Source organism: Mirounga angustirostris, unplaced genomic scaffold (assembly GCF_029215605.1).
Source record: "Mirounga angustirostris isolate CCGP_5_RB_7025 unplaced genomic scaffold, mMirAng1.0.hap1 SCAF_3, whole genome shotgun sequence".
NCBI classification, from domain to species: Eukaryota; Metazoa; Chordata; class Mammalia; order Carnivora; family Phocidae; genus Mirounga; species Mirounga angustirostris.
Window position 1 is genome coordinate 115,606,074 of NW_026991711.1, and position 24,787 is coordinate 115,630,860.

A 24,787-nucleotide genomic window follows, 5' to 3' on the forward strand; every position below is an offset into this window, starting at 1 on the left:
GAGAAGCAGGCTTCCCGCGGGGCAGGGAGCCCGATGTGGGGACTCGATCCCAGGACCCTGGGATCATGACCTGAGCCGAAGGCAGACGCTTAACGACTGAGCCACCCAGGCGCCTGGTTCCACTAATATTTATTAAGCATTGACTCCATACGCTCATGGAGCTGACAAGTAAAAGGAAATAGATAAATCATGTCGAATTGGGTGCTGTAAGAAAATGTTGGGACCCGAGTGATAAGGACTCTGGGTGGGTAGGGTGGAGCGCTTCCTAGGGAGAGGAAGATGTAAAATGCAAGGTCTCTGAGACATGGGAATTGGTGTGTTTGAGAGACAGGAAAAGAAAAGACACAATATTTGATTCTGGAGACAGAATCCAGAGGTGCCGGTTCTAAGAATGAAGCCTCTGCCCTAGACATTTTCCCAGTTCTTTTCTTTCCAGCACACTGTTTTCTACGAGGAGAAAAACCAGCTTGGGCTTTGGCATCTCGCTTAAGTGGATGGTGAGGAGGGGTCGGTGGGGAATGAAGCAGAGGAACACAGAGAGGAAACAGAGGGCCATGTTAGTCTGTGGTCACAGATCCCAAGCCAAGGGCAGAATATGCATCATTTGGGAGCTGGTACTTGAAAAAGGGACTCAAGAACTCCTCTATTGCATTTTCCCATCAGACAGCCCCAGGCAAGCCAGGAAGGCCATTGCTGGTCACTCACGCCTCCTTCTCATCTATTTGTTTTTTTAAAGCATGAAGCCAAAATCAAATCCCTGACAGACTACATGCAGAACATGGAACAGAAGAGGAGGCAGCTGGAAGAGTCCCAAGACTCGCTCAGTGAAGAGCTGGCCAAACTCCGAGCCCAAGGTAAATAGTTGACTACTTTGCAGGTATTGAGCTCTTGGCCTACATCACACTCTCTAGTTGGCCGAACTCATGATGTTTAGTTTTGCTCAATTATACGCTTTCTAGATCTGCTGAAAATAATGGAATAATTGGGGGGGGGGGTTAAAAAAAGAAAAAAGAAATATCTAGAAGATTGCCCCCACCCAAAATCTACTCCTCTTCCCACTTTCCTTCAGTCTACCCTATTGCCTGAGTCAGAATCTTCTCTCTTCCACCTCCTGCCTCTAGTCTGTCCCCATGACCTGTCCATTGGACCTGCCAGACGCTTGTCTGCTTCTGCTCATCTCCACCTTCATTTTTCTATCCTTCATCCTAATTAAGAGCTGTGGCTACATCCATCTACGGAGGCTGTCACCCCATCTGCTCCAGGCCGGCCGCTGTGCTGCATCCCAGGGAACTATTCTAAAATCACCTTCGATCTTGAGCCTAATCCCATGCCTCTGACCCTTCCGTGGTGTCCCACTGCTCTTAATATAGAGTCTGAACTTCTACCAATGGCTACCTGCACCCTCCATCTTTGGAAACAGCTCTTCCCTTTGCCGGACAGCCTCCTGATGCCCTTTGCTTAGGGAAGTGCCTGACACATAGGAAGCGCTCAATAGATATGAATAAATAGAAAAAATTCAAGAGAGGTAACTAGAAACAAACCAGAACAGATTTAAGAACAGACACATTGTGGTGAAATGGAAGACACATACCATGACTTGCAGTGAAAATTGTTAGAGTCCTTTTGGAAAGCATTTTGAAAATAAATAGTAATAATCATAACACTTGTCATACCTTTTGATCCTCAAATCTCAAATATTCTTTGCAAATTCCTTGTATGAGTGGGGGAAAGAAAAGGAAGCCACATAAATGTCCAGCAGTTAAACGAGCTATGGGATGTTAACAGAACATGTGCTTTGTTTTGGAGATGAAGTACGTGCAGGCTGTGGGGCCATGCTTACAAGGCGTCCTTAGATTAAAGGTCATAATATGTAACCTTATCTTTACTGTGGTTATAACATTTAGGAATCAATGGATACTTGTGTTCCAAGGCCTACAGATTAATATTTGAAATGAAAATGGTTTTGATAGGGAGTAGGATTGGTGATGATGTCACCCTTTTTTATTTCTTTTATTGTTAATATAGTTACTTGCTCAGTAAATACATTTTGTTTCAAATGCCAAGGCAAATTGAGAAGGATCGAGAACATCCTTACCCCTGCTATGACCTTGTCATGTTTTCTTTATGTGATAATGGATGAATGTTAGAGATAGCATGCTCCCCTTAAGACTTGACATGGAAAGGAACTTTTCTCTCTTGTAAATGGCTTCTGCAGTGGTGCCACGAAGTAGAAATAAAATAGAGGTGAGAAGATCTGAAATAAAGTAGAACAGACTAGCTAGAAAGCGTCATGACTTGAGTGACCATTTTGCTACCCCCTCCCCCCGCCCCAGCCTGCTGCTTGCTCCGTGTGCCCAGTGAGTACCCCTCGTCAAGAATAGGCTGGGACAGGCTCTCCCTGGAGTTGTGCCACGCACCAACTATGGGGGCCTTCCTGTTTAATCTGGACAGTGTTATTTTATATTTCTGTTTTCTTTGTTCTTGTCCTTAGATTTTGTTTTCCTGCTCTAGATTCTTAGAGAATAAACAGCGTACCCACGGGAGGTAAATTAGCTCTTTCTGGAACTCCAATAGTGGCATGCATCCGAGTGCCACTGACATTCACAGAGTGCTTTCTAATCTGCAAGGCAGGTTACTGTAAACCGCCTCAGGTGCTGCTCACCGAGGCCAGGGGCGAGGTCGGACACAGCCGGGGCAGTTCTGACCTCGAGTGGCCCACTCCCAGGTCAGCACCCCTCCCCCTCCCGCCCCCTCCCGCTGGAGTGGGCAGCCTCCGTGGGTCAGAAGTCTCCCCCGGGAGGCCCCATCTTGGATAGCATGGTTGTAATTGGTCATGTAAGCTCATGTTTCACTCAGTGGCCTTTCTTCCTTTTTTTTGGTCTTTTATCTTTCTTAAAAATATGTTTACTTTTGGATGTGAGTCCCGCCCGTTAAATCTTCAATCACATTTAAAATTCAAAACAGAAAAAATGCACGAAGTCAGCTTCCAGGATAAGGAGAAGGAGCATCTGACGCGACTGCAGGACGCGGAGGAGATGAAGGTGTGTACGCCACCCCTTCCCCGGAGCCCGGCGTGCGTTTGGACTGCGTTTTCTTCTTCTAGGAAAATCTGTCTCCTTCGGAGACGTGTGGGGCAGTGTAGGAGGGACGGGGGAGGGACCAGTGCCCGGCAGGCAGAGCGGTTCTCACAGTGCGGCCTGGCCCAGGACTGAGAGGAGGACGGAGGTGTCCAGAAGCCCTGAGAGGTCTGCAGCTAGTAGGCATGCTGCATGAGTCCGGGCTTCCTCCCTGTTCCTGGGGGAGGGGAAGGAGCAGCCCCTCCCAGTCCCCGCGTGGGCCACACTGCCGAGCTGAACTTCTGAGGAAGCATTTGCCCTTCCTGTGAATGAAAGAGAACATCTCTCCCCTCTTTTTAAAGAAGCACTCCAGATTTGGATTTCCATTGTACACATAGAGAGGTTTATTTTTGGTCACATGTAAAGTAGTGAAGGACAATGTAGGAAAAATGATTGGGAAATAAGATTTTTAGGTGAATAAAATGAGATATGAGAGGATGTAAGAATTTTGATTCATTTTAGGCAAACCCACAAGTCCCTGGGGGTGTAAGCCCATAGGTGAAAGAGTGCCCATGGCATGAGCCTGCTCCAGCCTCACCTTGATGGGCCCTCCTCCTGGTTTCACATCGCTTCGGTGGAAAGGTCTCTGAATATCACCATAAATCTGTGCAGTGCTCGGGGCAGGGACAATTCCCTAAATTTTACAGGTGAGGAAGTGTGGCTCACACGGGTTACGTGGCTTGTCTACGGGCACCTGGGTGTAGTAAGAGGTCTGCCCTCTGATTGACCTGGCGAGAGAAGCCATGTGGCTCAGGTGAGCTGTAGAAGGTCACAGGAGAGCTTTTTATTTAATTAGTGGGCTGATCTAGCTCCTAGGGCCCGCTGGGTTTTATCACAGATCTTTGGGTTTTGTTGTGCCAGTAAAGAAAGCAAGGCGGGTTCTGGGGGCCCCAGTTTTGGGACTTGACAGCCAAGGGATGTAGGGTAGGAGGTAGAAGCAATCCAGGGCTTGTCATGGTGTGGGCTGTGAGCCAACGAGCCGGTGACACATTTCTCTTGGCCTGGCTTGCAGAAGGCCCTGGAGCAGCAGATGGAGAGCCACCGGGAAGCTCACCAGAAGCAGCTGTCCAGACTTCGGGATGAAATCGAGGAGAAGCAGAAAATCATCGATGAGATTCGGGAGTGAGTCGGCCCAGGGGCTCTTGGGACAGGGGGGTGGGCATGGCTCTCAGGGCAGCCTGGAAGGACGTGGCTTTGAGCTGAGGGCTGCTGTCCTCGCCCTGCGAGCTCTGTGCTCTGCCCTGTGCGCAGCAGGCTAGACGTGCAGCTTCCGACGTCTCTTCTCCCATCTGGAGCTGAGCCTCTGGGGGCTTTGGTGGGGCAGGCGGCAGGCGGGTGCAGCCGCCCTTCCTCGTCCCCCGGGAGCCGGGGTCATGTCAGTGACACATGCCCTGGTAGGTGGAGACAGTCTGTAGGAAAATATATACCAAAAAAAAACCAAAAACAAAAAACCACCCAAACCCTACATTGGTCCTGACTCAGGGATTCTGATAGGCTAATAAATACTCCAGAGAAGACAGTCAGCTCCTGCTGCGCCCTCACCCCAACACCTAAATGCTCCCCGCACAACCCTGAGCCACCTGGTCACCTGCACGCACTTCTCAGGGCCCCGGGTCTGCTCGTGGACCTGTGGCTTTGCCAGGATGGCTCCCTTGCAGCTTGCCTCTGGTATCACCCCCCGCAGGGCCATTCTCCCGTCCCGTCACAGCCACTGAAGAACCCCTGCTCCATAATGACCTCTCCCCTCCTTCTCTCTGACCTTCCCGCCTCGTTGTCAAAACAAGGCAGCAAGCTGGGGAGTGCCTTCTGGATCCTCTCCTTGAGGGTTCTTACATTTTTGCACAGTGAGTGCCTTGGCAATCTTTGAACCTCTTTGCAGAATAATGTTTTTAATTGCCCCCAAATAAAAGATGAGGGAAAATGAGGAAAACCAGTTATGTTGAAACAGTTCCATCCACTAACACCCCCACCCTCATCCCCAAGATCTAGACTAAAGCCTCCCTCCGCTCCCACTTTCTGTAGATGAAGAGCCAGATTTCTGTATGGGGAAGCAAGGCAAGGTTAAATGAGTTTCTTAGGGTCACACGGCTACGTAGGAATCAACCTGGAGTTAAGAGTTTAATTCTCCAGGCTACTGATCCAAATCTCTCTTCACTGTGGGCAAGCTGCTCACACAGCACATTTGCATTTTGAAAGAGGAGAACGGTAATGAAGCAAAGTGTAAGTGCTGTGATCTGGGCTCCGTGCTCACTGCCTACCAAAGGCAAGTCCTTAGCATCGTCTTTGCCCCCCTCCTTTTGGGCCACCCCCATGCAGTTATTCATGTTGTTCTTTCCCCTTCAAGCGTGTCCTGCGTTCTTTATTCTGATTAATCACCCTCGACATGTTCAACTGGAGGGGGACAGTGGGGAGGGAAGGAGGGAGGGTTGGTGAATGAGTTAGTAGATGGAGAAGTTTCCTTGGCCTGCGCTTTCAAACAGACTCTGGGCTTTCCTTCAGAGAGTGTAGAATCTGTTCCTTTACGGATGCACAGGTAGGGCCATACAAAATGTTTTATAAATACTGCATGCAAATGTTGACCAAGTGCCCCCAACCAGATGGCAAGTTTCTTTTTTTGCCTCAGACCCTGGGCTTTCTTTGTATTTCCTCTCTCTGTACCCACTCCTTGTAGACTTCACACAGTGGCATTGTCCCTGTGTCAGCCAGGAATTTGGACTTAGGGGATGTTTTCAGATCATCAGACCAGAGAGGAAGGGATGGGTGAAATGGCCAAATAAGATTTCCTGAGTGGGTGCGTGCCGTCTGTAGGGCAGGCAAAGCAGAATTCTTCTGACCGTGCTCTCTGTTTTAAAATATCAGCCCTTTTCCTAGCTCATTATTTTCCCCCCAAAGCTCTTACACAAGCCAACTATAAATATAGTCTCAAAGCCTTATGTTTCATGCCTCTGAGATGTTCCCAGAAATTAGTTTTCACTTGGGCAGGGAGGAAGCTGTGAGGTTGTTCTCTGATCCCTCAAAATCCTCCAGAATTGCCATGTTTATTGCACAGAACTAATGGGGTTGGAACAGAACCATGTCTTTAGCTGGGTGCCTCGGAATTTCAGACTCATGTGCAATGTATTGCTTTTTCCCCTCAATTTCAGTTTGAATCAGAAGCTGCAACTGGAACAGGAGAAGCTCAGTTCTGATTATAACAAGCTGAAGGTAGAGGACCAGGAGAGGGAAATGAAACTGGAAAAGCTCTTGTGAGTGCACCTGAAATATTTCCTCTGTTTCTCTCCTCCCCACGGAGTCTTAGGGAAGTCTACCTCTGTGATTCCGATTCCTAAATATTCTGGTTAGGTTGGGCCAATGTAAAAATGGAGCCTATTTCTGTGAGACAGTTTTATTGATTCATCCATAGGTGCAAATGGTATCTGGAAATCTCTGATGCCCCTTTGGTGGTTCATGATCCCTTTTTGTTTTTTAGATTGCTCAATGATAAAAGGGAACAAGCCAGAGAGGACCTCAAAGGGCTGGAGGAGACAGTGGTACGTCAGCATGTTTCTCAACTCGTTTTAGTCCCAAAGACCCGATTAGTTTGTGATTTGTTGAATTTGTGTGTTCTGAAACTTGTTCTGTGCCCACCTTTCTCACATACCATTTTAGACAAAATATTTAGGCAAATACCACATAGTTAGACATTAAGACAAATACAAATATTTAGACACATCATTTAGACAAAATATCCCATGGAGAAGTGAGAATTGTAGAATTTATTCCCCAGCTCTTGATACCATGATTAGTTGTCAGTCCATCTGTCCATCCGTCCGTCCATCCATCCATCCATCCATCCATGCTTAGTGCTGTAACCAGAGGCCCTGAGTGAGAATTAAACTGACTTGCAGATCAATGCCTGAAACTTTACCGACTTTGCACATTGTGACTTATTTCCATTCAATATTCAAGAACACCTGCTAAGGGCTGACGTTCTTCTAGGTGCTTGGGTTGTATCAATAAATGACAAAGACAAGACCCTGGCCCTTGTGGAAGCTTGCCTTTAGCTGGGGGTGAGGGGACAGACAGTGAACAATAAGGAAGGAAATCATGACCTCTATTACATGGTTATAGAAAGTGCAGAGGTCCCACAAGGAGGTGATGTTTGAGCAGGGACTTGAAGCAGGTGAAAGAGAAGCCATGGGGATGTCTGGGGGAAGGGCCTTCCAAGCAGCGGCAATAGCCTATGTCAAGGCCCTGAGGTGAGCCCGGGGTTGGCATGTTGGAGAATAGCAGGAAAGTTAGCGATGTAGGAAGGAAACAAGAGGTAGGCACAGAAAGGTCAAGGCAAGAGTGGTTGTAGACCAGGTAGGGCCTTGAGACCCGCAGGTTTTGGGACACCAGAGTGACAGATCAAAAGGGCTCATCATTTGAAATCCTGGTTTCTCCATCCTACATCTGAATTCATGAGGTTTGTCTGCTCTGGTTGATTTCCATTTCCGCTGCTCTGAGGGCTCTTGAGAGTCCTGCAAAGTGCCACACAGCCTGTGTTTGAAGACAGACTGTCCCAACAGAACCTCTCAATTTGGTGAAAACATGTCCGGTTATTTCACATGATAAAACGACAGACTGTTGTTTAGATACAGTCATACATTTTTTTTTTTTTTAAGATTTATTTATTTATTTATTTGAGAGAGAGTGAGAACACATGCACACAAGTGGGGGTAGGGGCAGAGGGAGAGAGAATCCTCAAGCAGACTCCGTGCTGAGCACGGAGCTCCATTTCAGGACCCTGAGATCATGACCTGAGCCCAAATCAAGAGTCAGCCACTTAACCTACTGAGCCACCCAGGTGGCCCAATATAGTCATACATTTTGATTCCATTCATGTGTCATGTGAATTTATGTGGGACCATGCCTCCCAAGAATCTGGTGACTCCAGGCTGTAGGTACATTGTTGCTTAGGGCCGGACCTGATTGTGCACTCTGTTTCCTGGGCTGATGTTAGCTGCCCCTCAAAGCCGGGTGGAGAGACAGAGGGGACCGTCCACTCAGGACAGAAGTAAGATGACTGTGGCTCAAAGGATCTCCGGCCTTTCCAACATGGTGGAGAAGGTGGCTCTAGGGGAAACCGAAATGAAGCCATGAAGCTGCCTCATCTATGTCTGTTTTACCGGAGAAGTGACACCCACAGTCACAGATGATTCTAAAAATTCAGACAAATATTGAACTTTAAAATTCCCACTAGCCAGAGATGAGTGACATTTCAGTACCTTCCACCCATGAACCACCGTCCCTGCCCCCTCTCACCCACACACTCGCCCACAGGGACAGACCCACTGACACACTGGCTCCCTTTCTCTCTCCTGCTCTCACTCACCACTCACACACATCGCACACATCCACACGTGAAACCCCAAATCGGATCCCCACAGCATGTGTCATTTTAGGCTTGGTTGTTTTCACTTAACCTGCTGTTGGAATCCTCCCCAAGCTATAATGTTCTTCAGCAACAGGCTCACTTGGCTTTGGCTGACCTTACTTGAACTCTCCTTAGCTCAAGGGCTCTTCTGGCTTCTTGAGTATTTGGGTGGGATGGGGGGTGAAACCTACCGTGTAGGGGTTGGAGCCTTAAGCCCACTCCAGGGGTTGACGTTGGAAGATGTTGAGGGTGTCTTGGGGCCCTTGGGCAACCATCTTTTGCTTTAACAGGACCCTGTGGGCTCTGGGGCTGGACCTCTCCTGCTGTGTTAATGGGCCTTGGGTTTTCACCTCTCTGGGCTCATCCTCGCTGTCCCCTGTGACAGGAAGCTGAGCCCTGAGCTTTTACACAGAGGAGAGTGGCCTGTGACAGGGAAGGTTTCAGGGAAGTGAGTCAGGTGGAGTGAGGAAATGATGATATCGTGGAGGAAAATTCATTGCTGCGGGAAGCCAAATGCTAGCTGCCTAAGCTTAAACACGCAACTTGCAAACTGTTTTAAAGGTTTTTTTTTTTTTTTTAAAGATTTTATTTACTCATTTGACAGAGATAAAGCGAGAGAGGGAACACAAGCAGGGGGAGTGGGAGAGGGAGAAGCAGACTCCCCCCGGAGCAGGGAGCCCGATGCGGGGCTCGATCCCAGGACCCTGGGATCATGACCTGAGCTGAAGGCAGACGCTTAACGACTGAGCCACCTAGGCACCCCTTAAAGGTTTTTAACCACCCCTCCTGAATTGCTGAATTCACCTAAGAACAAACAAAAATGAGAAAGGTGCCAAACTCAGGACTCTGTAGTATTTGGTATTTAGGCCCCAAGGAAATGCCTGGCCCTTTGACAAGGGACCCATGTTTCCTCATTTCCCTTTGGTGTGGTGGCTTTTTTATGGAAAAGGTTTACTATGGGTGCAGTTCAGTCAGGAATAAAATCCCTGAAGCAGGAGAGAGAGAGAACATGCAGAGCAAGGGCTTGGGCTGCGGGGGGGGGGGTGGGGTGGGGTGGTGCTGAGATCCTTGGGCAGGGGGCCTGAACAACATGTCTGTAAATGTGAGCTCAGAGCTCACCCCTGCATCTGCCCTGGAAGGCGGCTAGGCCTCGGACAGGTGCGATGTGCATTGTGTTCATAATAACAGGCCTGTTTGTCTTCCTGCACAAAGTCATTTGCCTCATCTGAGGAAGCAATTGACTTTAGGTGCCTCTTATTTCAACACGGAATTGCAGACTTGGACCCAGTTAACAAGACCTTAAATTAACAGAGAACTTTTATTCCAAGAAACTTAGTGTTTCCATGGCTGTATAGTCGTTTCTTCTTCCTGTGAGCACGTGCAGGCTGAATCCCTTGACATTCTGTGTTAAGAGTAGGTCAACTTAGACAAATTGAGAAATTCAAACGCAAGTTTCTCTCTCTCCTCCCTCACGGGAAAATAGCTTGCAAGGAACTAATCCTATCTCTGGTAGTAAGAACATGGAGACTTGAATGGGAGGAATTATTTTGGTTTTCTGATCTTGTTAACAAAGGTCACCAGGTTTGACTCAGAGCCTTGTCTTCGCAATCTAATTCCTAAAGTTAGTTCATTTGTAGAAAATAATATAAAATGAAGAAAAAAATACCCCCAAGAAGTTAATTACAACATAACAATATTATGACAACAAAGGGAAACAACAAAAGCCTACTGAAGAAATGGCTGTCAAATATGGTGCATCAATAAGTTAATATTAGCCAGGGTTTACTGAGCACTTACAATGTGCCAGGAACGGCTGTAAGAGTTTTATAAGGATTACCGCATTTAATCTCGACAACAACTGTGAGGCAACGACTATTCATCCTCCTGTTACAAATACGAGAGCTGAGGCACTGGAAGGTTAGGTAGGTTGCCCAGGGTTACATGGGTATAAGGCCCACCACCTGCTTCATCCACAAGCTCAGTGATGTAAAGCCAACGCACATGGCCCAGGGCTAGAAGGGGGCGTGGAAATAGGAAAAATGTCAGTCTGCTAGGATGGGAGAGATTGTGGGTAACTTTCCGTTTAGACTTGCTGGCATTTTGTGTAATGTGTACGTGATAAATTAGAGGAAAAAAGAATCCATTCTGGTACAACATAGCCAACTAGGAATTTTTGTGAGAAAAAGTGTTAACTTTTGTGGTTGAGGGGAGAGAAAAAGTTCTATTGAGAACACTGCTAACGAGTAGGCTCTGTTCTAGTTTAGTTCATGGTTTGAGCTCCCAGTCTCTGCCCTCAGGGCAGTCTTGAGACAGGTGGAGGGGTGGACACATGTGGTAGGAAAGCCAGGGGAACTGTGGGAGCCCCGTGGCCTGGATGGTAGGCTCGCAGAGCAGGTGGGAACCACCTGGGTCGCTGGGGCAACCAGATGGGGATGGTCTGGTGTCCGATGTGTCCCAAATTCAAGGTGTCTCCCCCACTTCAGTGTCATTTTCACAATCTTCCCTTCCAGTCTCGGGAGCTGCAGACTCTGCATAACCTCCGGAAACTCTTTGTCCAGGATCTGACTGCCCGGGTTAAAAAGGTGCGTTCTATTTTGTGTGAACACGACTGAGAAGAAAAGGAAGATGGATAGAAAGAATCATTTGCTGCTGAACTATCACTTGCTTAAATTGGGGCTGGTTGTGCTTAAAAATTAATTACTTCAGGCCAGAAAATGTATTCAAAGAATGTACTGGGGGCAAAAAAAAAAAGTACTTGGGAATATTTTTCCATCTGCTTTTTTCTTCTTAGTAAAAGGAAGTTATAATCCTCTCCCTGGCCTTTCATTTCAAATGAGCACACACCTATCTAGCCGCAGTGTGAGAGCTGTTGTGCATGATGTGGGGAAAATCCAGGGGGTCTGGTCAGGCATTGCTGCCCTGACGCTTGGTGAGCAATGCCAGAAACCCAGAGAAATTAGAGGCAGGAGCCTCTCGTTTGCCCGTGAGGGGCCGTTCGGGGCTGGGTCGGAGTGTATGAAGCACTTCAGTGTGCGTCTTATTTGCTCTTCCTGGCAACCTCGTGTAAGTGGTTCTTACTGTGCAGTTCTGTCTTAATGGAGGTAGGCTCAGAGGTTAAGTAACTTGCCCAAGGTCACACAGCTGGAAGAGCTGGAGGTAGGATGGAATCCAGGTTGTGTGACTTCTGAATCTGGGCTTTGGTGATCCTCGTGCCTCACACAGTGATCTCAGGGAGTCACCGTATAGCGAATCCCAGAGCAGCTTGCAGAAGTTTCAGGAAGGAGGGAGAGGTGGGGGCGGCAGGGGGACTGCTCTTTAAATATGTTTAAACATGATAGAGGACGAGCAATGGGCCATAGCCAGCTGTGTAGTAGAATGGAAGGAAGGTGTATTTAGAAGTATGCACATGTGTGCCTATGTGTCTGTGTGAAGGAACCGGAAGCAAGGGAAGGAGGTGAAATATATATAAAAAAAAGAGAGGGTTGATGGAGTCAGATCTGAGCGGGACAGAATTAATAGCATAGATGGATGTATCAGCTTGGTAAGGGGAAGGGATACAATTTCCCAGAGAGGAGTAGTGGAAAGTTGAGATGGAGACGTGTGCAGGACAATACATAACCGTGGAAAGGTGCGTCTGACGACTTTGATCTTCTTAGTTAATGTGGAGGCTCTGTCCTTGATGGAGAAGGAAGAGAGACAGTGGAGAGCCCACAGAGCCTAGAGAAAGCTCAGGCAGCCCGGGGTGCGGGGAGGGAGGGGCAGATTTGTCAGGGATGAGTGAAAGGATTGCCGAGCAGTGGTGCGAGTGTCCAGCTGAAGGTCAGAGCATGGATTTGCTGTGGCCACTGACAACATGGTTCCAGGCCTGGAAACAAAAATAAAGAAAGGCAAGAATGATAGGAGAGTTTAAGGCCCGAATGGCAGTGGTGGGGCAGGTAGGTAGTGACCATAGTCATCAAAATAGAAATGGCCATCAGACCTGGACCAGGTAGGAGGGAGAGGCCAGAGCAGAGGGGATGGAGAGGGAGACTGCAGAGATAATGGCAAGAACTGGAAAAGCTCAGTCAGGGAGGAGAGGGTCCGAGGGAGCTTAAGATCAGGCTTCCCTGATTTCATGATCTAAAACTCTCAAGAAAGGACCTACTTGTAGACCAGTGGCTCTCAAAGTGTGGTTATCTGGCCAGCAGCTTTGGCATCACCGGCTAGACATGTGCATTCTCAGACCCACCCCAGGTCCACTGAAGCAGAGACTGGGGGTGGAGCCCAGCAATCTGAGTTTTAACAAACCCTCCTCTGGGCAAAGTTTGAGAACCCCAGATTGAGATAGGCATGCAGCCATCACCTCTCAGAAGAAGGAGGGACGATGGTCTCCTCTGTAATCAGACGCAGCAAGGATGCCTTGCCATTTTTGGGCTCCAGGATGTGTTTGCACATGTGTTTCTCAGTTTACCTGTTGGCCCAGGAGGGCAGTTTTTGTCCATTTCTAGATCTGATGAATTTCAAAGAGTTTATCCATGCGCTCAGATGCTGTGACTAGTTTGAGATGGATTCATTAAGTAATTTCATGGGATTGGAAGCTGAAGGGACAAGCAAAGGCCACTGAGACTTCCTGTTGGGACCACAGGCACTCGCCCAACAGCTTGGTGACTTATCTCAGTTGGGATGTTTGAAATCAGATTTAGGTCTTGGGTTTATGTTTTCACACTGGTTCTTAATGAGTTTTGGAACAGTTCCTTTTGAAAAGAAAAGTCTATTTACCCACCTGCAAGGGAGAGGTAAATTTCACAGAGAGAACTAATCTGTATCTTTCAAAGGAAGATTGGAAGTTTTGTTTGGTTTTGTTTTGTTTTCAATTCTCTAAACTATAATGCTCGGAAAACCCTTGACATCAGCCAAGGGAATTCATTGGGAAGGTCATTGAGTCTCAACTTGTAGAACCTCTGTTTATTTTCACTTTCAGAATGACCTTTGGTGGGATTGGGGTGGTGGTTTTTTATAAAGAATTAGAATGTTGTCCAGCTTATGTTGGGGCTGTGGGTGGGGCTGCCTGCTGACCGCTGGTGTTGGTGCAGAGCGTGGAGCTGGACAGCGATGATGGAGGGGGCAGTGCTGCCCAGAAGCAGAAAATTTCCTTCCTGGAGAATAACCTGGAGCAGCTCACGAAGGTTCACAAACAGGTAGGAGAGTTGTGCCAACTTCCTCTGCTTCTCTTACTCTCCCGGAAAGAAGCTCCACTGTATCTGGCCACAGTTCGGGGAGAAGGTTCTGCATCACCAGGGGACATTAGTGCCAGAAGGATCTTGGAGTCCTTTAATTAGTCTTCAGTGACTTCCCTTATATATAAAAGTCTTTTATTGAAGCCAGATGGAAGGAATCGGAGTTTGAGCTCTTGGGGTTTGGGAAGTGGGGTGTTCAGAACCCTGCCTTATCATCCTGCCTCTGGTTCCAGCCCTGGACCCACAGGCTGCACAGAATGCAAAGTGAAGACCACCGAGTCAGTTCAGGCCCCTCATTTTTGCAGATGAAGAAACAGACTGAGAGAGGAAGTGACCTGCTTTATTTTCTCTCTGCTCTGTTGCCCTATTTCTTGGGCACCCTCTCCAGTTCTTAAGACGCTCTGGAGTTTATCCAGAGGGACAGCAGAATGCATGGCCAAACCTACTGGTGATCTGGGCAGTTGTTTTTCTCCTTTCTGTATAACTACTGGAATGTTCATGTTTCCCCTAAATCCTAAAGATTTGGAATGTGATAAAAATGGTCCAACTTAGGGTATGTGCTATGGTGAGTGCTGTGAATTGTGTAAGACCGATGAATCACAGACCTGTACCCCTGAAACAAATAATACAGTATATGTTAATTAAAAAAAAAAATGGTCCAACTTGTTGGACCACATGGTTAAGGGGATGCATCTCTCTTGGACCTATATCCTCTTCAACATTACCTAGGATGGCATTTTTCCCCGAAGGGAGGACGACAGATTCAACATGGTTGAAGTCATTCAAGCAAATTACTGATGAGAAATATAGAAGCAGAAACTGCAGTCTGAGTTGCAATTAGTGATTTTCTAATTCACTAATTTGAAATAGGGCTCTGAAATTCATTATTTTATGAATTCAATGAATATTTTAATAAATATTAAAAACCTCTCTGCCAGGCACTGGAGCTGGTAAAGAATGCACGTGTGGCCTCGGGATGGGTAACCTTCATACATCACTTTCTGATTTTCAAAACTTTTCTGGATCCACTGGGATTCACACAATGGGCCTCTTATATACTCCCCTTTTTTATGGGTGAGAAACCCGAGATGTGTAGGGGTTGGATGACTTACCAAGTCAGATGTCAGGAAGTAATAGATCTGGCTCTTGAGCCTTTTTTTTTTTTTTTTAAACCCAGGGCAAGCCTGTTGCTTCTTTTCCTTCTTTCTTTTTTTTAATTTTAAAAATTTTCCTTCATTTTATTTTTACTTTAAAAGAATTTGTATTTATTAATTCCATAATTAGCAGACAGTGCTGTATTATTTTCGGGGATGTATCAGTTCAGCAATCCCTTACATTACTTAGTGCTCATCACCCTAAGTGTCCTCTTAATCCCCTTCACCTTTTTCACCCACCCCCACCCCCCACCTCCCCTCTGGCAACCACCAGTCTGTGGCCAGACCACCCTGAATGCGCCGAGTCTCACCCGTTGCTTCTTAACCGAGGGTCTTAGGTAGTAAGAGAACGAGCAGGATCCCAGGGTTACCTGGGAGTCTCTGGATATGTTGCAAAGTGGGTCCAAGCCACATGCTGGTGGAGACAACGCGTCCCGCGCGGGAGGAGGCCTACAGAGAGCTCTAGAACATGCACGCCTGTACCCAGTGCTTCTGAACTTGCCTTACACGCTCAGCTTTCACACGCTCGTGCTGGAGTAGCCAAGCTTCCTCACACTGGCTCCCCGACCCCCGCAAACCGAAGAGGAAGAAAATCCTGCCCACGCCTGACAGCTTCCTGTGACCAGAAGTGGCCGTTAATTTCATTCTGCACCCCTCCCCACTTCCTTGCACACAAGAGGCCTGCGTAGCAAACTGGAGGCGCCGGGTCCGGGACTTCCATTTTCCTCGGGCGCTCCCGGCGTTGGTGGTCCCATGGACGTCCTGCGCGCACCTAGCGGGGCTGCTTGTTTGGCCGCAGAGTCCGCTTCTAGCCGCCTTCCTGTCACCGTCTGCCCCTCCTGCCGGCCCCGTCACCTCCCTGGTAAGCCGCCCCCGTCCCCTCTCCCCGCAGCTGGTCCGGGACAACGCCGACCTGCGCTGCGAGCTGCCCAAGCTGGAGAAGCGGCTGCGCGCCACGGCGGAGCGCGTCAAGGCCCTGGAGAGCGCACTGAAGGAGGCCAAGGAGAACGCCATGCGGGACCGCAAGCGCTACCAGCAGGAGGTGGATCGCATCAAGGAGGCCGTGCGAGCCAAGAATATGGCCAGGAGGGCCCACTCGGCCCAGATCGGTATGTGCGCCCCTCGCGCCCCTCCTGGAAGGCAGGGCTCTGCTGCTCTGGGCTGTGTGCTCTGGAACAGCTGGCAGGCTATAGTCAGGCCGGCGGCAGCTGGGCTAGCCGGCGCCTCCAGGCACCCTGCATTCCCCCGGGAGACTGGCAGTGTCAGGCACCTGCTTCCTTATCCTGAGAGGTTGCAGCAGACACGTTGTGGTCTTGAGAGCTGCTGAGCTGAGCAGAGAAGGTGGCCAACTTAGGCTGTCAGCTGAAGGTATTTGGCTGTAAACGGAGGTACGTTCTCACAAGCACTAGAGCATTTGGCTGTTTCTCAGTGAGGCCCAAAGGCCCCTTCTGTTCTGTACCAGGCAGAACGGGAAGGGGCGCGGTGTAGCTGGAAGCCTCAGGGAGAGCCGCTTGCAAGGGCACGTTTGGAAGCACCTTGGAAAGAGCTAGGCTGGCCTCCGTGTGCCGGGTGTGGATCCCAGGTGGGAAAGGGGCCTGGACGTTCAGCCCCTGCCAGACCTGGATTTGGGCATTTTGCCTGAGCTGGGAATGGGGGTGTAGCTGCTAAGTCATAGTTCCCAGGATGGAGCCACAGGCGGTAAGGAGATTTAGGAATGTTCTCTAGAGAGCTTTTATTTTTTTAAACTGAAATGCCTCCAATAACATGTGATATTATTTCCCATCAGATAATGCTGTGCAGATGTTTTGTAAACCAACAACTTCATGTTTCTAGTTTTTAGATCATACCTTAGATTAATGTTTCATTGCATTTATTGGATTTCTTGCTCTTTGTAAATCTGGAAACTAGAAAGCTTCTTCCCAGAGAAGTGCATCATAGGCAGAAACCTGCACCCAGTTTCAGGGGCTACGCAGATGCCCTTGGAATCCAAATGTTCCCTATGGATCGGCCTCAAAGAAAATTGGAAGTCCTTCTAATTTTCCTCAGCCAGAATTAAAGTAATTGCTGTATAAGTTCTCTCTGTCCCCTAACCACTGGGTGCCCTGGATTAGCTAACTGTACTGTCTGGGAGTGGAGACATCCTGTTTTCAGAAAGGTCTGATGCTTGATGGGAATTGTAACGATAAAAATTGTGTGTCTTGGTTTTCACATGTGACCCGTGGGCATGTGGGTGTGGCCATTTAAGCCCAGTCTGAATGCTCTGTCCTTTCTGTCGGATACAGCCAAGCCCATCCGCCCTGGACACTACCCAGCATCGTCTCCGACGGCCGTCCACACCATCCGAGGGGGAGGAGGCAGCTCTTCAAACGCCACTCACTACCAGAAATAAATACGAAGTGAGTCCCTGGTGTCAGGGGTGGTTTCTGTCCTGGGCAGCCCTGGGGCAGATCCCTGGCCCTGCCTGGTTCTCATCCGTCTGCATGTGCCCCTCCAAGAGTGAGCAGTTCAGCTCTTCTGGAACAGGCCTTAGGGGTGTAGCTTACCTACACTCAACTCATTGCAGAGCCTCAGGGTCTTCTCGCTAGGGCCACCTGGCGCTGGGGACACTCCAGGGATGGATGAGGGTGTGGCGAATGATTCACCTGAGCTTGCTTCTGTCTGTGGGACTTCCCTGTGCCGCTGGCTTCCAGAAGGGCATTACCTGTTCGTCAACTGCTTTCGCTCAGAGCAGATAGATGTGGGTGGTTGCTTTAAGTTCCAGGAACTGACTCTAAAGCAAGAGCCAGATATAGAAAGTCATATTTTTGTAATTGCTTTCTGAGCTCAACAAACAGGAGTTTTTAAGAATCGTGCTAATTTATATCTAGGTAGGTCAGGACCACTTTTTTCTTTGAGACGGCGGTTTATAAATTTCTCTTTCTACAATCTGCATGTGTGATTCTGCTCTACCAGCAAACAAAGAAACAAAAAGGGATACACTTTAGAAAAGAGAAGGAGAGAGCACAAACTGTCCTTTTGTACTTGGGATGGAGAAAAGAGGTTACTCGTTGGGCAGGGCAGACAGACAACTCGGTGGCCAGAAAACTGTTCAGGAAAACTCTTGACTTTGCACCAGTAACCTGTGGGCGGGAGGGAGGAGCTCCAGATGCTGTCCTTGGACTCTGAGCCCTCACTGAGGAAGCTAGCTTGCAGGATGGGCCGGCCGGCGTGGCAAAGCCAACTCCGGAGAGCACAGAGTCCTCTCCTGTCCTTTCCGATCAAGGTACAGGACGTGAATGTGAGGGGCTGGAGCCCTCTCTCGGGATATGACAACACTGCGAAGGCTCACGCCAAAACTGCCAAGGAGGAAGCTTGGCGCCTGCCCCCAGACGGCCCTGTCCTGTGCTGCCCCAGGCAGCATGCCAACGAGCGGGACAGGCACAGGTCAGATTAGGGAACAGGAGGGAAGGCCGAGGCAGCCCGAGGGCGGGCAGCATGTCCACCGCCATCTGCCGTGTCCTGAAAGGGTGGATGGGAAATGGTCTTGGCAGCGGGCCACCCCATTCAGATCCGATCGCTTTCCCTTACAGATAAAATAATTTGGATGTCAGAAAATTGTCGTCAGTGTTGGGGCTGGCCCTCAAAGGGAACTGTAAGGTCCTGTGAGGCAACGTAGGATAGAAACCTAAAGCCGTGGTTCTGGAACTTGGGTGGGTGTTAGTATCACTTGGCACCCGGAAGGCTTTGTGAAGTAGTGTCGTGCCTGAGCCTTTGTGTGTGTACCGAGTACCCCCGGCGATTTCGTTAGCCACCAAAGTTCGGGGACTCCTGTCCTGAAGGAACTGTGGCGTCTCTAGGGCGGAAGTGGATTTCTCTGTCGTGTGAAGGAAATTTGAGGGTGGTCTGTCAGTGGCTGGTAAAGCGACTCTGTAGTGACAGCAGAAAGCTCGCCTTTTAAGTGTAGACCCCCTGTCCTCAGCAAGTACCTTCCTTCCTCAAGGTCACCTCGGTGACTTCTACTCTTCTAGCTTTCGTGCCTACACACCATGGTCAGCAAGCAGAGAGGAAGCCGGGAAGAGGCAAAAGCAGCTTCTCAGCCGAATCCGCGTCCTCTCCTGGCCCTCCTGGAAGTCCATATAGTGTGGATGCCTGGTCCCTCCGGCCAGATCTGAGGCCCATGGCCGTGTCCAGCTGCAAGGGGGCTGGAAAGCGGCCGCTTTGAGCTAGGCACATCACTGCCCCACGGAAGAGTAGTGTTCTTTATTTTTTATTTATTTTTAAAGATTTTAATTCTTTATTTGAGAAAGAGAGAGCGAGAAAGAGCAGGGGCAGAGGGAGAGGGAGAAGCAGACTTCCCGCTGAGCAGGGAGCCTGATGTGGGGCTCCATCCCAGGACCCTGGGATCATGACCCAAGCCAAAAGCAGCTGCTTAACCGACTGAGCCAGCCAGGCACCCAGGAGTACTGTTCCTTAGCTGAAGACGAGGTGATGGATGCTGGGGGGGCAACCAGAGCCTGCGCTGACTGAGCACCTACTATGCAGCAGTGCTGTGCTAATGTAGTATCTACATTACCCCCTTCCATGTAACCTTGCAGAGCGGTGGCTGTGCTTGGCTCCCGGCAAGCCCTCAATATGTACACTGGCCCAGGGATTCTGGGGTCCAGAGACTGTGCAGTGGACAGCCACTTTCCACATGTGATCCCATAAAGGTCTGTCGACCCACGTTTTGTGTAAGCTTCATACGACCCAGTGTTCCCTTGTCACACTTGAGATTGAGAAGCAGTGGGTCTGCTGAGACTTTTAAGACCTTCAGACTAACAGAACCACCCTCACCCATCCTGGTGGTCCATTGCTTTAACTTGAAGTGTTATAAGTGGATTTGATTATTTTACTGCAGTTAGAGCCCCCTTGACCCACTCTCTCCGTGCATATAACTCCTGTAGCTGGGCCGTTCCCCACGTCACAAAACAAATGGGCCCCTTTCTGGTTATCAGGATGGCGGTGTGGTAGAGAGGCCTGGCTTAGGACAGGAGACCTGGGTCAGGTGTTAGTTAGGTCTTCTACTCTCTTTAAGTTACTTACCCTCAGAGTGGGCTTCTTTGTCTGTGAAATGGGGAGAATCCTTTCCCTGGACCATTGGTTTTGAAATGAGGACTGACTGAGGTCACGCTTCTAAGCTGCTTGGCATCTAACAAGTGCTCCATAAAAACGTCACTGCTGTATAGAGTAGCAGTGCGCTACTTGGCACACAGTAGGTGATGGATGAATGTTGGCTTCTAGTCTCCTTGTTACAAAATAGTTTTTAGTCCCTCTCTAGCCCTAAATTCTAACCACTGAGTGCAGAAGGCCCATGACTGAGTATCCTATTTGATGCTATGACCAGATATAAGGTGTTTTAAAGTTATTATCATTTATTCATCTAAAGGTTATGAATAAGAACATTGACTATTTTTAAGAAAAAGACTAGGTATTTGTCAGTGGAGGTTAAAAAAAAAGGATAGTAGCCAGTGAAGTGGGAAATTGTAACTGGGAGTGAGAAAATGCAAAATCATTTTTTAAGAAAAATAATTGGAGGGGCGCCTGGATGGCTCAGTTGGTTAAGCGTCTGCCTTCGGCTCAGGTCATGATCCCGGGGTCCTGGGATCAAGCCGCACATCAGGCTCCTTACTCAGTGGGGAGTCTGCTTCTCTCTCTCCCTCTGCTCTTCCCCCCCACTCATGCTCTCTCGCTCTCGCTCAAATAAATAAATAAAATCTTTTTTAAAAAATGATTGGAAATGTGGAATTCATTGCTTAGTTGGGATCAAAACCTTTTGAGGTGATCTTTCCTGATCTTTGAGATGCTCATTCTGAAGTGTGTCTTCCTAGGGAAAAATGATCTCAGCTGCTGACTCTTCTTCCCAGCCCTCTTGTTGAAGCCAGAGCAGCATATTCATACTTGGGCAGCATTTGGATATCTTTGGGGTTTCTTTCTGCTTCATTTCAGGTTTCAAAGAATACAGTCACAATGAGTATTTTGGTTTATGCTCAAAGTTTCAGAGCGACTAAAGGTGCCAACATGGAGAAATCAGAACTCAGGATACTGCTGGCTTCTATCTCAGCTAGGTCAAATCCAGGGGAGCTGCCAGGGGGAGGAGAACAAGTACCAACCACAGAGTGACTGGGGAAGAGTAGCACAGACACTGGCTGGAAGGTGGGGCTGGCTGGCGTTATTTGGGGAGTCAGGAAGGCTGATAGGGCTGGAGCCCAGAGAACACAGAGACCTTCATAATCACGGTTGTCGGGAGAGAAGGAAGGGCCAGGTAAATGAGGCCTTTGAGCCGGGCCAGCAGCATAGAGTGCGATCTGAGTGTGTGGGGCCACTGGGGACTCTGGGCCTGGGAGTGGTGGGACCTGGTTCATGACTGGGAAAGGCCACCCTGTGCTGGACCCCATGGAAAGGATGGTGTGGGGGGGAGTCAGAGCAGGGGCTCCCCAGAGGCTCTTGCGGGGAGATAGATAATGTGGGAGACGGGAGAGTTACAGGCAGGGAGTACTGGCCGCCTGAGAGGAGCTGCAATCCGGAGCATAGGCGGAGGTGATGGGAAGGCGGAGGAGGAAGGACAGGTGCTGGTAGGTGGTAGATGGGGTGGCAGGGAGTTGGGATGGGTCTCATCTTAGTGCCTGTTTTCTTTTTTTTTTTTTAAGATTTTATTTATTTATTTGAGAGAGAGAGAGAGTGAGAGAAAGAGCACAAGAGGGGGGAGCAGGAGAGGGAGAAGCAGACTCCCTGCTGAGCAGGGAGCCCGATGCGGGACTCGATCCCGGGACTCCAGGATCATGACCTGAGCCGAAGGCAGTCGCTTAACCAACTGAGCCACCCAGGCGCCCTTAGTGCCTGTTTTCTTGTGCAAGAAGCCAGGTAAGCAGCAGGGAGGCAGGGAGGTGGGGTTGCAGGCTGGAGAAGAGATAAGGTGTGAAGTAGACCTCTGAGGCAGTACTGAGTGCTTATTCATGGCCCCACATTCAATGCAGACATCATTTAGATATCTCGTCTGGCTCCCTGGCTCTGCGGGCCCTGCGGTGGGACTTCTTCCAGGTAGTGCTTTGACTAGCCGCTGGCTGCTTGTTCAAGTGTGTCCACCAGATGGCGCCAGTGGGGCACCGCTGGAACCTCGCTATTTTCTAAAAGGCTTTGAGGCAAAAGGGTCTTTTGACTCTCCTTTATTTAGGCCATTATTTCTCGGATTTGAATAGTAAATACAGTACTTTTCAGGGGATAAAGTTCTCATATTACTCAGAGTTTTTTTTTTTTTTAAATTAGGTATTTGCAAATTTACAATAGCATATACTTAGATCTTACATAACTATCAAGTCAAAACAAATTTAGAAGTTAGATTGAAATGAACCATAAACCAAAATCAAATTACCAACCTTAACAGAAGTTAATAAAAGATGGCTTTTCTCTGAAAAGAGCTGGGTGCAATGTGATTCTGGGATGTGTTGCTTCTAGGAGAGTCTGGCTTACCTGTGTTGCTTCTGTGTGCCATGGCAGGGCTCACTTCTTTCATTCCCTTTCTGTGTGAAAACCACTGCGGAGGGGCACCTAGCTGGCTCATTCGGTAGAGCATGTGAGTCTTGACCTTGGGGTTGTAAATTTGAGCCCCATGCTGGGTGTAGAGATTATTTAAAAATAAAGTCTTGAAAAAAGAAAAGAGAAAGAAAGAGAAACACGGCAGAATCACTGCATACCTTCAAGCTGTTTTGTCGTCTTGTGGCTGGAACCCATCCTTGTCCTGCTGCGTCCAGCTTTAGCTGAAGGATATTTAAGTTGTGAGGAGTAGTGTCCACTTGGTCGTAGCATAAAGCGTGTGTGGGGCTGAAGTTGCATGGGAATGCTTGGTTGCAAGGTAGTCAGCTAGATAATCTAGAATACCCACATATTTTTTAAAAAGATTTGTTTATTTATTTGAGAGAGAGAGAGAGAGTGTGGGTGGAAGGGGAAGAGGGAGAGAGAGAGAGAGAGAAGCGACTCCCTGCTGAGGAGAGTCTGATGCGGGGCTCCATCTCACAACGCTGAGATCGTGACCTGAGCCAAAATCTAGAGTCAAATGCTTACCTGCTTAACCAACTGAGCCACCCAGGCACCCCTAGAATATGCACATATTAATGCTTTCGATTTTTGTGGAAAGAAAAACATAGAATTAAAAATACTGTGAAATAAATGAAATGCCCAGGATGCCTCTCACTTTGTTGATGTAGGTAAAGACTCTGATATTTTGAGGACTGTACTTTTATTAAAAAACCACATATATTAAGTCTAGAAATCATAGCCTATAAAGTTTTGGGGTGCCTGGGTGGCTCAGTTGGTTGGGCATCCAGCTCGGTTTTGCCTCAGGTTATGATCTCAGGGTCCTGGGGTTGAGCCCCACGTCAGGCTCCGCACTCAGCTTGGAGTCTGTTTGTCCTTCTCCCTCTGCCCTCCCCACCCCGTCTCAAATAAATAAATAAATAAAATATTTTTAAAAATTAAGTTTTAATAAACTTGGATAAAACATTTGGTAAAATCACAATGGTGGAGCCAATGGGAACTCATTAGGGCTCTTACAGAAGAAGCAATTCCATGTTTTTAGACTATGATTTCATGCTTTGAGGCATAAAGAAAACAGCCCTAGAAGAAGCATGTCTGCGATTTATAGCACGGTCACATGGGTGAGTGCAACTACAAAGAGCCATCCAAGCAGACCAGGTGTTCTGTTATGACCTTTGATTTATGTGACATTCCCTGGATCAGTGACAGTCACTGTAGGATGGCTCTGTCTTCAGGTTTTACTACCTTAAGACCTTTATTGTGAATATATCTGTTAGTTGTTAGTAAAAATAATACCTTTACATTCTTAAGTGGTGTGCTGGAAGCAGACACAGAACATAGATCTCCAGGCTTTCACGACTGGTCCCTTTTGCTGCCATAAGGTCATCTGTGACTGAGGCCCTGAAATCCTGGACCCTATGTGTCCTGTGTGCCTGTCATAGTCAGGGTCTTCGGGCTTGGCCCAGACATTTGGAATGCACAAATGGTTTTCTACTCTTAAGTCTTGTCACAGGGGCACCTGGGTGGCTCAGTGGGTTAAGCGTCTGCCTTCGGCTCAGGTCATGATCCCGGGGTCCTTGCTTCTCCCTCTCCCTCTACCTGTAGCTCCCCTTGCTTGTGCTCACACTCTCTGTCAAATAAATAAAAAAAAAATTAAAAAAAAAAAAAAGCTTACTTGTTGCTTAATTGTCACAGTAAGCTACACCCAAAAGGGGAAATTCCAAGTGTACATTAGAGACAGGAAGTCCAGTATTTTCTAGGCTAGCACTTAAACCTCAGACTTATTTGACTCAAAGTCTTTGGCCATTTCCCCACATTTACTAACTTCAGCTAAAGCCCTAAACTTCAGGGGCACGTAGGCCTCCAGCTCTTTTGTCTTTGAACTAGGAAGTCCGCTGTCTCTCAAACCCCCATCCCGCCCTTCATTGTTTTCCTCCACCTCAGGCAGAATAGAATTTTCTAAGCTTTTGACTACTAGAACAAAAAGGCAGCCCTTCCCTGTTTAGTCCTTAGGCAGGCTGAGCTTTCCAAGCTGGCACTTCCTCATTTACACTCTTTGCTTTTCTAAATCTCTTTCCTTCTTGTTACTCTTCTCTCTGTCCTGAATATCTGGACCTAAACCATCTTGCATCATTGGTGGGGTTCACCTTGACCATTCTCCTGGTTATGATACCCACTTAATCACAAATAAAAAATGTTATATGTACCTAAAATGTACAAGTTGCCTTGTGCCCACAGCAGAAATGGGTTCGCTCCCCATGTGGAGGGTGGGCGAGAAGCTGCTTTTGAGTTTAACCCTCCGAAGTAGTAAAGTCAGGGCACACATGTGGTCTACATCGGAGCCGCTGGCCGTTC

The 24,787-nt window shown here is 48.3% G+C and overlaps 1 protein-coding gene across 3 annotated transcripts in view; it reads left to right on the plus strand.

Moving 5' to 3' along the window:
* Nucleotides 1-24,787, plus strand: part of KIF5C (kinesin family member 5C) — a 174,805-nt gene that overhangs the window by 141,612 nt on the left and 8,406 nt on the right. For 2 of the 3 annotated variants that reach the window (XM_064586514.1, XM_045868902.3), the window contains exons 17-25: nt 737-854; nt 2,965-3,041; nt 4,129-4,238; nt 6,260-6,361; nt 6,586-6,646; nt 11,025-11,096; nt 13,587-13,691; nt 15,777-15,993; nt 17,167-17,280. In XM_064586514.1, the coding sequence (XP_064442584.1) occupies nt 737-854; nt 2,965-3,041; nt 4,129-4,238; nt 6,260-6,361; nt 6,586-6,646; nt 11,025-11,096; nt 13,587-13,691; nt 15,777-15,993; nt 17,167-17,273 (969 nt within the window). In that variant the 3' untranslated portion in view covers nt 17,274-17,280. Of the gene's footprint in view, nt 1-736; nt 855-2,964; nt 3,042-4,128; nt 4,239-6,259; nt 6,362-6,585; nt 6,647-11,024; nt 11,097-13,586; nt 13,692-15,776; nt 15,994-17,166; nt 17,281-18,891; nt 21,372-24,787 lie in introns of those variants that run through there. The other variant, XM_064586513.1, reaches the window with a different exon arrangement.